We start from the raw sequence: 14,254 nt of genomic DNA on the forward strand, positions 1-14,254 counted from the left end.
AGTACACATCCACCCAAGAGTTCCCTTGCTCCCCACGATTCCCTGAAGTGGGAATTCTTGACTTCGTTGGAAACTAAGTTGTGTTGTGTGGTGTTTTCCTGGAAGCTGTCTTATGAGAGGATGTTTTACTGAAACAGACACATGGTATTTTTCTGGAGACTGTCTGTTAAAAGGACATGTGATGTTTTGCTAGATAGGACATATGATATCTGAAAAGAATGTAAGTATATCCAGTGCTCTGGCATGGTTCTCCTTCTGGTCTTCGTTGGGCTTCGCTGATGCTAGTCTTTGCTGACAACACTATTGCATTGGTTCACCTTACTTCCTTCACTGATCTTCTCTTGTTGTGACTTCATAGACAGAAGTGCACCAAAGAACTTCGAGTGGTGTTCTAGCTGCTTCTTGCCACTTCAGCAGACTCGTGCCAATCTGAGCAGAGCCTTGCAGTTTCTTCTTGATTGAGCCACTGCTGATTCCTGTTTGGTGTTTTGCTAGTGCACTAGACTGCTGACAATGAAGATTGGAATCACCCCCCCCCCAAAGAACTACTTCTAAACAGGTCCACATCCTCCTCATTCTATTAGCCATCTTCTGACCATACTGACCATATTTGGTCCGTGGGTTATAAGGGAGGTTGAAGTGTTTAAGAACCCTTATTCAAGTAGATTTTGAAAAATATAAGCATACAGTTCCCTAGCAACTACCAGCACATAGCTGGTATGTTGGATAGCTCTTAGAACTCCCTTCTTCAGATGCAGCACATTGTGCATCAAGCTCTGCTGGAATTTAATTCCAGTGTTTTACCTGCAGTCAGGTGAGTGGGTGGCTGGGAAGGAAGAGGCAGGCCTCTTTCCTATCTTACCCTAAAAGACTGCCATTACTTTGGATAGGGGATGTACACATTCAGAGGGATCAGAAGGGGTCTGGCAAGTCAAAGTCTTTTTCAGGGGAGGGGGACCTTCCAAATATCCCCACTGTTTGTTTCAGAATCTTCTCAACAGTCCTCCCATCACTGAGTGTGTGACATCTGGAGCCTGTAACGCTGTGGCATACTGTGTTTGCTGTCAGCTGTTGGTGTTTTTTGTTGATTACTTCATCCTCTCCTCTAATTAGAATGTCAATATTTCATGTCTGTAGAGACAGGGGCGTCTCTGTGTTACTCCCTCCCAGAAAACACCTGCTGGACACTCAAAAATTATTCACTGAATGAATGATTGACAGCTGAATGTACGCGTCTTCAAAGGAGAAAGCAATTACAGTATACGCTTCCTAAGAAATTTTATGCAACCATTAGAAACATCTATGATGAATTTTCAATGACATGAGAGGAAACCCTGTAATAATACTAAGTAAATGAAACTGAGAGAGAGCACCACAATCACTCTAGATATAAAAATAATCTCACATGAGAGAACAAATGTAGAGGACAGTATGCATGTGTATGCATATGAAAACATGACATGGCACCTAATTAACATTACATGTATGTTTCATTTTTATATATACTAAAAATAAGAACCTGGATAGACATACTCCAAAATATGTATTTACACTCATGTTGAGAAGGTATGTTTAGCTTCTTAATTCTTCTGGTTGAATACAATGAAACCTGGAAATAGTGGCACATGTCACTATTCCCAGGTTTCATTGTTCAGGTACCATGTATCCCTGACCAACTTCAAAAAGTAAGCCAACTCAGGGAGAAAATGTCAGAGAGAAGCCAGGGGCTCCTTAAGACTTATCCTAAACTATAAGGGCCACTCTGAGGGCTTGACACTAGGGGAAAACTGAGAATGAAAAGACGAGTTTTCCTGCTTATGTTTACTGTCACTTCAGGTCGTCTAGACTGTCATTTCAAAGCAACCCTGCACCAACGAAGTCAACCCATCAATTTCAGTCTCCAGAGATAACCCAGAACTGGAAGGCTCTTTCTGAGGCCTCTTGGATTTATACTAATTTTCTGATGTCCCCATGTGATCTGCAGGCCAGGGATTGTTCTGAAATGTTCCCAACAACATGGATGCCTAGTTTTCCTTACAGAAATGCACAGGGAAAAAAAGACGCCACTCAAACTGGAGAGATGGCTCAGCAGTTAGGAGCACTGACTTCTCTTCTGAATGTCCTGAGTTCAAATCCCAGCAACAACATGGTGATTCTCAACCATCTGTAACAAGATATGACGCCCTCTTCTGTGTGTCTGAAGACAGCTACAGTGTATCTACATATAGTAAATAAATAAATAAATAAATAAATCTTTAAAAAAAAAGATGCCACACTATATTCAGGAAAATTGAAACTTATTGGTGTAAAATATAGAAACAACATAAATAGATATGGTTACTAAGAAATGAGAGATAAAGACAGCGAGGACAGCAGTCGGCTTGTGCAGAGCATTGAATGAGAGATGGTCCTGAGGAGGGCGCTTAGGAAAACAAAGGACAGCCAACAAATGAGTAATTTTCACAGGAGAGAAAGCTGGAGATGGGCCAGCAGGAAAGGAGGTGGGAGAGGAAAGCAGGCTGCCCCTAAAGAAACTCCTGAGTAAAACTTTCATTTCTCTTACATTTGTCTGTACAGGGCACAGGACTGTTAGGCTGTTTCCTTCCATCATGTGGTTCCTGCGGACAGAACTTAGGTCATCAAGCTTGGTGGTGGCCGTCACCGGAACAGCTAAGCTAACACCCTCACCAGCCCTTGAGTAGAGCCTTTTCATTAGATCTACAGCAACATGTTAGTTTTGTTTAGGTAAACTTTTGTTCAGTTGACAAGGCTAGACTGTGTGTGTGGGGGGGGGGGGAGCAGATATGCTCTCACACACAGGCACATAAGGAGGCCATCCTGATGTCTTCTCCAGTTAGTCCTTGGTCTCTTTTGGTTGCTTTTAGTTTTCCCTTTGTTTGTCTGAGGCTTCAGTGGACCTGTAATTCACTGCTTCAGTAAGGCTGGCTGACTAGAGAGCTCTGAGTATCCTCCTGCCTCCGCATCCAGTGCTGGGGTTACTGGGGCACAGTGCCACCGTAAACTTTCTCCATGGGTGCTGGGGACCTGAACTCACGTCCTCTTGCTTATTTAGAGATTACTTTTCCCTGAGTCCTGTCTCCAGTCCTATAAGTTATACTTTTTATTTTCAACATACTTAGATTCTGCTAAAAGACTATTTCTTTTCCCTAAACAATTTTAAGTGAAAATTAGATTTACCAAGGCAGCTATTTCATATAAAATGTTACCACTCACAACTTGTATGTTTGCAAGGATTGTTTTTCCCATCTCTAACATTCTCAGTCATACCTTGGGAATGAATTTTTTTTCAAAAAGCTTTTCTTTTTCTGTTAAAAAAAATTAGTGAATCCTACATTTTAACATATGCCAATTTTCCCCACTGCATATCGTTCTAATTCTTCCAGAATTGATTTTCACTTGTAGAACGCTAATTATGTAATCAACAAATCAATTACATATCAACAATTATTTTTGTCTGTAACAGTTTACATACATGATTCCCTGCCACTGTTTTATTTTGTATTAAATATCTCTTCCTGAATTATCTATCATGAATGAAGACTGCTGACTTATATACTACTTAGCTGAAACAGACGAATTGTACTGCCTATTCCCCCACAAAGAGCTGTGGATTCTCTACTGTCCAATTTGTAGTGAAAATGTATTAGATGGCAAGTCTAATTTAAAAAAAAAGATCTTCGCATTTTCCAAAACAGAGATCTATGGAGCTGAATGAATGAATCCCAAGTTATAGATAACAGAACTTTGACTTCAAAGTATTTACTGAAAGGGCTTGGAGGCCGCAGGGCAGGCAGAGTCCCAGGAAGAACAGGAGGTCATAGAGCAGGAAGCAGTGAGGAGCTGCCAGCACAACCAGTCCAGGCTGCCTGTCCCAAGTGCTAAGGCAGATTCTCTCTGCTGTCTCTGCTGCCATGCGCTCTGAGGGAGCAGGCTGGGTGCATGGATCGAGCGAGGTACTGTTTGCCTTGTTGCTGCAGGACATTCTGAGGGAGGGAACATGACTCAGTTCCCGCTCCGAGGGTAGTATAGAATTCTTCAATTCAGGGAAGGGTCTCATGTCCTGAACTGATCAAAGGAAGATAGCTTCCCACTAGAGGCTTCCATGGGCAGAGAGGAAATATCCCACCTTGGTCAAGGGAGAATTGGGTGTGTGGCAAAGTGAACACAAATTCTGTACCTTAATGCTGGGGCTGTCCATCCCCAAACTAGGACACTCATTTCTCTGTGTTCATGTTCTGCCAGTCTCCCTGGGTAAGATTTCAGGCTCCAGGCAAGTTAAAGATTGTCAAAGATGGAAGCAGATTTGTGATCGTCCGCAGTCATTTTTAGAAAATGTTACAATCAGCTGGTAGTCTATAAATGGCAACCAAAGAACACATAGGCTAGGAACATAGGTCTAGCTACTGTACCACTCAAAGCCTAAGATGTAAATGTGTAACTGTAAAGGGAAACTTCTTCCCAAGCAAAGTGTTTTCCTGAGCATTGACTGTTTCAATTGTTCTCATGTAGGTGTTTATTATTCTATGCAGGTGATAAAAATTACAAGGTTTGAATTAAAAGTGTACAATCACTTACATCTGATTTTTAAGGATAATTTACTCTAGATTTTTTTATATAAAATTGGTCTGACAAGAAGCAATGATGAGTGAGTGTGAACATGCATGTGTGTGAGTGCATGTGCGTGTGTGTGTGTGTGTGTGTGTGTGTGTGTGTGTGTGTGTGAGATGCTGGAGACAACCACAGGGTTCATTCATGCTAGTCAAATGCTCTTTGCTGAGCTACATCCAAGTCCCTTCTCCCAAATAATCCTTACACCAGTTTTCATGGTGGCATAAAAACCATAAGACAGGGGTTGAGTAGGGTCAGCGGTTTGATGAGCTGTCTGTTCTTCCGGGGGATGCAGGTCAGTTCCCATCACCCACAGTGGCAGCTCATAGCCACCTGTAACTCCAGCTCTCGGAGATCAATAACTCCCCTCCTTCAGGCAAACGCTCATGCACACAAAATAAAAAATAGATTAAAAATCATTTTTTAAATCACAAGATAATTTGTATGCCACCTAAAGACCACAAAAATGTCAAAGTTTAAGATCCAGAGATTTTTATGGTCCCATTTTTGCTATGCCTAAAGCTGTTCATCCAAGCTTCCAAAATACAAAAGGTTTTACAGTGATGATTAAAGGGAATATTTTATTGGAATAATAGCGTGACAGATGATTTCTCATGGCACATGGGCTGCCCCCTCCTGTATGTGTCTCTAATTGTTTCCTGCATCCTCTTTAAGGTAATCTGCAGTTCAGGTGGTCCTCAGCAGGCTCCCGCCCCATCCCCATGCACAGCCTTGCATGAACCTATTCCTGTAGCTACCCATTTGTCAAAGATGTTTTTACTGCACCCCAGACAGCAGGGTGGGCATTACTCTGAAGTAAAGGGCTTCGGAGGAGAGGAACACTGATGTCTTCTTCCCCGACTTAGGATTTGTCCTGGGATATCCAGGTACACAAAGGTTCCTCTGATAACCCACTGAAGGTTAGGTAAGGAGAAGACTGAGTGAAGCCAAATGGCTTTTGGAACCAAGATCAGAACTTAGGAACTTCGCTGTGTCCATTCAGAGTCGATTGCCACCACAACTTTATTCTTTTCTGCAAGCCACTTGACACTGATCTCGGTGCCGTATTTCCTACAAGACACTGTTATTCAGACACATCTCCATGTCCACTGTGAGCAAGACAGGCATAATTCAGGCCTTCAGACTGACCAGGAGAGCCGAAAGCCACCCGTGGTTCCTGGCAGAAACCTTTGTCTGCCTGTGATTGCTTCTTGTCTTTCTTCAGATCACACGACCCGGGTTCCTTAGGGCCTAGAGGACCCTCATAACTTCCTTCACCTTGGCTACATTTTGTGGCAAGCACCATATAGTTTAATCCTTCTTGGTTCTTGGTTTCCATCAAGGCAACTGGCATTGTGTCATCTGAATTCAAAGCGACCATTTCATCATCTTCACCTGTGGGAGAGTATAGAAGTTATTGCAGTGTCTGCCTAACTTCTTTTGTTTGTAATAATAGTATATATTATTATATGTATATGAACTGGGATATATATATATGTATATATGTACATATACATACATACATACATACACATACACACACACATGTATAATTTGCTTGACAGTATCTTATGTGGATGGCTAAATGTTACGAAGACAAATAGCACCTGATCCCTGTCCTTTAGACTACAGCACTCTAGAAGTGGACTTGTCACTGTAGGTCTGATGTGCAATTATGTAAAAGACTATATAAAATGCTGTGATACTGCATGAGAAACAGGTGAAGCAGGTCACTGCCTTGTGAGGAAGATTAGGAGCCCCATGCCAGGCATTGCTTGTTAAGATAATGCATAAGATATATGGTCTACCAGAAGTAAGGCATACACTGCTTATCTGTCATTCAGAGTTGTTGCTTTTTAGAATTTACACTCAGATGGAAAGAGATGGACAGTGAACCAGTAGACTATGGAGAGCAAAGGACAGAGAAAGAACGTAGAGAATAACAGCATGCGAATGAGCTACCACTTTAAATAGCAGTCACAAAGTACCCATGAACGAGGTAAGATTCTAGCAGACATGCAGATTAAATAAGAACAGTGTCCATAGTTCTTCCATTTTGTTTTGTTTTGTCTTTGTCTTCTTTACCACAGTAAGGAGATTGAACCTAGGGCCTTAATCGTGTTGCCTGAGTCATCTACCACTAAAGTATGTCCCTGTTCTTCTGTAAGGTTTTCAGACAGGGCTGCCCTGACTTTACCAGGCAAGACTTGAACTCATAGCCCTTCTGCATCAGCCTCCTCCAAAATTCAGAGGTAATCGGACTGTGCCACTAGGCCTGCATCCTCCTTTGGCCCTGTATTGTCTTGGCTGCATGGTTAATCTAAGAGCATTGAGAAGAAAGACCAGAGCAAGGCTTGAGAGTCAGGAGTGTGCTCAGTGAAGAAACAATAGGAATCCAATGTATCTGCTCATCTTCAACAGCACACACAAGGGAAAGAATGCACATCTGGATAAGCTTGGTGGCAAGGTAAAGGAGGAGGATGCTGACATGAAGTATATTAGTAATTATATTGATTATTGTTCAAGTTAACCTTTATAGAGCCTTATTATGCACTGAGCAGCATTCTAAGCTGTACTCACGTTTTAACTCATTTTTTCCCCTATTGATTAGGTAGTCTGCATTTAACAGATGAGGCATGAAGAAGTTCAATGATATGCTTAAGGCCATCCAGTTAGAATGAGTTTGTGTCTCTCTGAGGGGTGGATTGAATCTCCATGTTGTGTGAGAAGCAGCGAGAACAGTCAACCCTTCATGAGATGCCAAGTTTGCTAATAACTAAATTCTGAGTTCCAAGGTACAACCCAGTTTCTACTAACTGTGGGTATTGACAGTATGTACTACAGACATTTTAAAAAACATATTTTCTATAATAATAGCAATAGAAATCTTCAAGGAATAATATATTTAACATTGAGTCACCAAGAAGCTCCAATGGAGTTGCTCCTCATTAAGATAGTCTTAAAAGGCTTAGAGAAATCACATGGGCTACCCCTACAGTTTACACCTCTCTGCTCTTGTTAGCTGCTTCATTGACATCCGTTTAATCCATTCAGTAATCTATTGGAGTGCTTCCACCAAGCATAACTTTAATTATTTTGTTTTGATGAGTTTGAGGGAGTAAAAAAAAAATCACTTACATTAAACAAATAAATTTCTTTTTGCAGATTATACTTCTGCGTGCCTAAGGAAAACCATTAACTACCTACTTCATTGGTTCAGAGTGCTGGCAGCAATATTTAGTAACTTGACCCTGGCAAGCTTTTAGCAATTAATACATCTTGTTGCATAAAGAGCTCTGGAGAGGTGGTGGTGATGGGGAAGGTTGTTTTGATACTTCTTTTCAAAAAGTATTCACTCTAAAACCTACAGATCAAAGCTAAGGCAGATATTCTGAACAAAGGTGGCAGGCACTCAGGAACCTCTTTGGAAGGGAAATATTAAAATAAAGACTTCCGAGTAAGACAGGGTATTTAGAGGCGAGACATATGCCGGCTGACTGGCTATGTTTAGAACAGCACAGGGCATTGAGATTTGTTTCCTGTAGAACTCTTTGAGCTGGTGAGGTGATGTTTACACAAATGTTGGGATGAAGTCACTGGGATATTTTTACTAGGTGCCCAGATACGTTACTAAGTTCTCTCTCTCTCTCTCTCTCTCTCTCTCTCTCTCTCTCTCTCTCTCTCTCTNTGTGTGTGTGTGTGTGTGTGTGTGTGTGTGTGTGTGTATGTGTGTGTGTGTGTGTGTGTGTGTTTGTGTCCCTCTCACCTGTCTCTTCCAATTCCTTCTCCCCCATTAGGTCAGTAGGACCAAAGCATAGACATGGCATTACTGCTATATTATTGTTGTAATCCTACAGTGCTTCATTTTTGAAAAATGGAAAAAGCCGTTCCAGTGACTTTCTTGGTTTCTTATATGTCTCCGACATTGATAACAAAGACAGACACCGTCGATGCTGTGTTAAATATGCTCATTAGTCTGCAAAGCAACAAATTATTTCTCTCACATTATAAATAATTATTTTATTCAGTTTGCCTTCCAGAAACTGCTTCAGCATTTATATCTTTGCAAATGTGCAAACCTCACTCTTCGCTGTTTCTTCTCTCGTTCTTGCCTCTTTTCTTTAATCATAATCTTGACCATCAAATATTCTAGTGATTCCCAACTTCTTTCCGTTCTTTAACTTCAAACAGCAGAAAACTGATTCCTCTTTTACTACAGTTAGATTTCTATCTGACCAGATTAGTTTTTTTTAAATCATTGTAGTTTGATTGTTAAAGATTCCTACCACATTATTCCACATGCTTAGGTCCACTGTCTGCTTCTCTGATTTTATTAATGATATCTATTGGTTTTATTTTGGGTTTTTTTGTTTGTTTGTTTGTTTTGTTTTTTTGGAAACAAGGTCTCACTATGTATCCCTGGCTTTCCTGGAATCCCCTATGTAGATGCAGCTGCCTTTGAAGTTGTGATAAGATCTTTGCCTACTGAGTACTGGGATTTTAGGCATGGGCCACTACATTGGACTTTATTGCTCATTTTTAGAACTTCAATCCTCTCTGACAACACCAAGTAGTATCCAAATCTATCAGGTATAATCAAACCAAAACGGTGTGTGATTTCCAGCCAGCAGCCAGAATAAGCTCTTCTGTTCCGCCTGGCTATACAACCCTTTCTTGTGGCATAACCCAGATCATGTGTGAAGACGCCTGATGCCAGCGTCATTTGCCTCGTCCCTTAGCCTCACAGGTTAACTGTTAAGAGGTCTATGGAAATTTCTAGTAGAGCCTTAGAAAAAGATAACCTCTCAGGCCTGGTGGAGCATCCTCTGTGGTTTTTTATAAAATACATTTAATACACCAGGTAGGAAAGATTCCACGAGTAAAGACATGAATTTTTAAAATATATTGCAAGTGGAGCCCAGCACACTTGTACTCTTAGCACTCTTGAGGTGCGACAAGAAGGTTCATAGTTCAAAGTTGTGGTGGCTTTAGCAAAAATGGCCCTCATAGGTCCATAGTGAGTGGCACTTTTAGGAGGTGAGGCTTTGTTGGGGGTAAGTATGGCTTTGCTGAAGGAGGTGTGTCTCTAAGGGTTGGGCTTTGGGGTCTCAGATATTCAAGCCTAGTGTGACAGTTCTCTTCCTGCTGCTCTCGGAACTGATATAGGCTTTCAGTTACTTTTTCAGCAACATATATGCATGCATGTCACCATCATGGCCATGGTGTCTCTTCACAGCAATAGAAACCCTAATTAAGACAAAAAGCTATCCTCAGTTACATAGTAAGTGTGAGGCCAGCTTGGGCTATATAAGGCACTGTCTCAAAAAAAAAAATAGAATAATTAAATAAATAATAAAATACAGATCAACTGTAACTTCTGGAAGAGTGGCTATTTCTGTAGAATTCACCCACTCCTTCCTTCACTAGTACTCTGAGTTTCCATGACAACACTACCTTGGGATTTTCCTCTTCCTTTTCTGTTATCTCCTACCCATGCCCACCAACTTGTGGTGCCAGTCCCTCATATTCATGCATACCAAACTACATATTTTCTGGAAAACATACAAATAGAAAGATATTCATTAAAGTAATTAGAATGGTTGCTTGGCAGGAGGTGGGGGTGGGGAATGGAGGAAGTAGAACCAGAGAAGAATATGGAGACAGCCCAACTAAAGAGATAAACAAAATAAGGCAGAAGCCCCGAAGAGGCCAATGATGATGTCATAAACAGAAAGTCTATAATTATCTAAACTCAACTCTGCAGTTGAAATACAACTGATGAAGGGTAGGGAGGCCATGAACAGACTGAAGGGAAACAGCCTATATGCAAACTCTACTTTTTACTACCTTAGACAAGCAATGATCTCTTTCTTTCATTTTAATACACAATACAAGGCATTTTCTAAAGAGGTACGCAACAAACAACATAATGATGATGCCAGCATATTATTATTATTGCCTACCCTAAAGTACCTGCTGTGTAGATTTCATTGTAACCTTGGGAGAAACACTGTAACGCTGGGAAGAAAATTCTGCAGAAGTGAGCTTACCTTCAAAGCCTTTGTTGATGACTCCACTGATGGGAGCTGCTTCTCCACAATGAGAAACATTGTTTAAGGAAACATTTCGGAATAACTGAAGCTGGTCTTGAATGTTATGGAAAGTGGGTCTTTGGTCAGGTTCTTGAGCCCAGCATTGGGACATTAAATTCCACCTGGACATGTGGGTAAAGATGGGGAAGTACATGATGACAGAATGTTGCTACTGATCATCCCTGGAAGGGCATGTTAGAGAGCCCGAGTTGTATCCAGCTCCCCAGGTTCAATACAAAGATTGACATTATCTCAGTGGTAATCAATCTAGATTAACAGATGGCTATATAGATGCTTAGGGATGTTTACTTAGCACATCAAGGAAAAACTGTTGAAGAAGCAGAGAGTTTGTTTTTTTTAACTTCACAGAACAACATAACAAAAATCAAAGGTCTACCTAGATGTCCAGTAGCAGAGAAAAGGAACCCAGATTTGGGCTCAGGGCTATTCTTCATACATTTCAAAGATTAATTCGGACACTCTCAATTCACCAGACATACATAGCAGGTTGACTGAATTGCCTTTCCCATACAGCACTTATTACAGCATGTATCCATTGACTCATCGTAGATTTATTAGACACTTGTTTTACACCAGCGTAACATTTGGAGCTAGGGTTTCCACAAGTATGGCTCCTGTCTTCATAGGTGACATGTGTAGTAAATGAAAAAGAGTGACAATGTATCACACTGCGACTCAAATCAATGGGGGCAGGGAAGGTAACTCTCTAAATATTGTCTCTAATTAGATCTTTTACAGAGTTCTCACCTAAAAGAAGATAATAACTTGATTTAAGATAGTATAATATATAATCTAGTTCAGTTCCTCGCTCTAAAACATCTTAAGTAATGGTCACATTTTTCTATAATAACTTAGTTTGCCTCATTTCTGGGCTAGTCACACCCCTTTACCCTTTTTTCCAAATAGCATCAGGGTGTCTGCCAGGGAAGATGTGTGCATATTGCTGTGTAGCAGCACTGTGAACCTTCCTTCTTAACTTCCAGGGCTGATCATCCACCCTGTATGCATCTACAACTACAGACTCTGGTAGCTCTGCTGGGTGTCGGGGATCTTCCCTCTTGAGCAGGATGTCTGTCATCTCTAACCTCAGGCTTCTCTAAGACTCTGTCATCTCTTGGAACTGTAGACAAATATCAGGAAAAACCACTCTTATTTCTGCTGGATCCCCACATGAGGCTACCTGTCTAATTATCTAACTCTGAACAAAGAGTTCACAGCACATGGGAAGCAAAGGAAGTCTGGAAGTGCACACTTGATGTTCTCTGTCTGATACGCCATTCTACCTTCTTAACAAAGATCAGTCTTCTCATGTTCAAGATGGGGGGTCATTTGCTCAGTGCTCTCTGGCTCATCCCGGCAAAGGGGAAGGCAGTGGTATTACTCCTGGCCTTGAAGTTCTATGATGTTCTCTTCTTCCCACACCAGTCCAAAACTTACAAGCAATGAGGCGTCTGCTCCTTCCTTTAACGGTATAGTGGTTAACACTGTTTCAGTGGCTCCGTCTGGTATTTTATATGTTAACAAGAGGCTGAGGGACTCTAGTCGGCTTACCCCTGGATGAGCGTGTGTTTACTTTCTTTTGTACTCCATCATTGGTTTTCTGAGCTACTGACTTTTCAAACGTTTAGTTATTTTTGATAACTTCATGCATGAGCACCATGTATACACCATTTCCATCCCCTCCCACAGCTCCTCCCGTGCTCCCCACTCCCTCTCAACAATTTTACAACCTTTGCTTTTTAATTATTTTATTTTAATTTTAAATGGTCATTTTATCACATATGATAAAATTTTATTGCATACGATAAAATTCTAATTATTTTAAAATTTTATTGTTACACACATGTAGATACACATACACCTACAAAGTTCATTTAACACTGTACGTGTGTGCATGTGTTTCGGGCTGACCATTTGAGACTAAAGTGCTCATCACTGGAAAAGCAGCTTCTCCCCCTCACTAGCTATTGATTCCTGTAGCTCTTCATCCAGAGGTAGGACCTTAGAAAAAGTTCAAGTCCATGTTCACAAATCAAATTGAGCAGTTCTCCTGTATAGGCAAGGATATTGTTAAGATTCCATGGTTATAGCTTCCCTGTCATATCTAGAAGACACTATGACCACGTACATGCTTTCTCTTTTCTTTTCTTTTCTTTTCTTTTTTTTTTTTTTTTTTTTTTGATTTTCAGAAATATGAAGCAAATTAAGGATGAACAGAGGAGTGGATAAATAAATATAAACTGGGAAGTATTTAAAAGTATTACCACTACCACATCAATAGGAAATATATATAATTCAAATTGTGTTATGTGCTTCAAAAGGTACAAAAGAAAGTGAACACGTGCTCTAATAGATGGGACTATTTCTGGCGGGTTCCTCAGAGGGCTTTTCCACAAGGATGCTATCTAAGCCTGTGATCGTGTAGGGAGAGAACATGCTAGTCATTGGAGCAGGGTATGTGCAGATGTCAGGCAGTACAGATGCATGTGGAAAGTCCTAAATTTGGAAAGAGCTTGGCACGTTTTATCATCTGAAAGAAGGCCAGAATAGCTGAAGTGCAATTGTGGAGATGGGGGAGAGTGAAACAGCATTAGAAAGGGAAGCAGAATCCTGCAGGTCTCAAAAACCAAGGAAGGAGCTATTGGAGGTCTTACAGTACACACACCGCACCTTTAAAGGACCATCCCAGCTGACAGATGGCGATTGGGCTATACAGGAGCCAAGTGGAAGCTACTGACCAAAGACTAAGAAACATTTAATTTGGACTAAGTCATCAACAATGCAACTGGACCAGAATTATATTCAAGCACTAGATGGCAATTACTCACAAGACATCATAGGTATTGTATTTAAGTATTTATCTTAGGAACTATAATCCAGTCTTGAATACATTATAATAAAAAAACTCCACTTGAATTTATTTCATTTCTAGACATGTAGGTAAAAATCCACGTTAATGCTAAGTGTCAGGGTATTGTGAGAAAACAACGTTGGTTGTTTTATATGGTCTGTGCTGGTGCCGTCAAAGGATGGATAGTCTGGCTACAGAATGCCAGACTTGGCTTTATTTTTATTATGTTAGAATAATATCTGAGAAAGAACTGAACGATGAAATCTATCACCTCCTCTTTTATAATCTGTGCCTTGTAGGTGCAGAGCATTACCCACTGATTTCACAGATAGACCGTTATAGATAAGATTATAATTGATACCAGATTGTGGATCCTAAGGCATAATTAAAACATAATCTGGATAGCTAATCTTGTCGTTTTCATAAGAATTAAGATGAGAAAATGAAGTAATTCTTGAGGTAGCATTTCTGAAAATAGACATGATTGCCCAGATACTGACAAAATATGTCAGGCCATCACACTTCAGTTACAAAGTTTTAGCCTCTCTGCAACCTACTTAATGGACACTACTTGTAGGAGAAGAAGAAGAAGAAGAAGAAGAAGAAGAAGAAGAAGAAGAAGAAGAAGAAGAAGAAGAAGAAGAAGAAAAAGAAGAAGAAG

General features: G+C 40.6%; 1 protein-coding gene across 1 annotated transcript in view; it reads right to left on the reverse strand.

Annotated features, from left to right (window-relative positions):
* Positions 1-5,607: 5,607 nt before the first annotated feature.
* The window catches only part of Ros1 (ROS proto-oncogene 1, receptor tyrosine kinase), a 132,245-nt gene continuing 123,598 nt past the window's right edge, over positions 5,608-14,254 (reverse strand). The window contains exons 43-44 of the mRNA XM_021204829.2: positions 10,680-10,843; positions 5,608-6,024 (exon numbers count right to left, since the gene is read on the reverse strand). Of these exons, the coding sequence (XP_021060488.1) occupies positions 5,714-6,024; positions 10,680-10,843 (475 nt within the window). The 3' untranslated portion in view covers positions 5,608-5,713. The remainder of the gene's footprint in view (positions 6,025-10,679; positions 10,844-14,254) is intronic.

This window comes from Mus pahari, chromosome 9 (genome assembly GCF_900095145.1).
Source record: "Mus pahari chromosome 9, PAHARI_EIJ_v1.1, whole genome shotgun sequence".
Classification (NCBI taxonomy): Eukaryota; Metazoa; Chordata; class Mammalia; order Rodentia; family Muridae; genus Mus; species Mus pahari.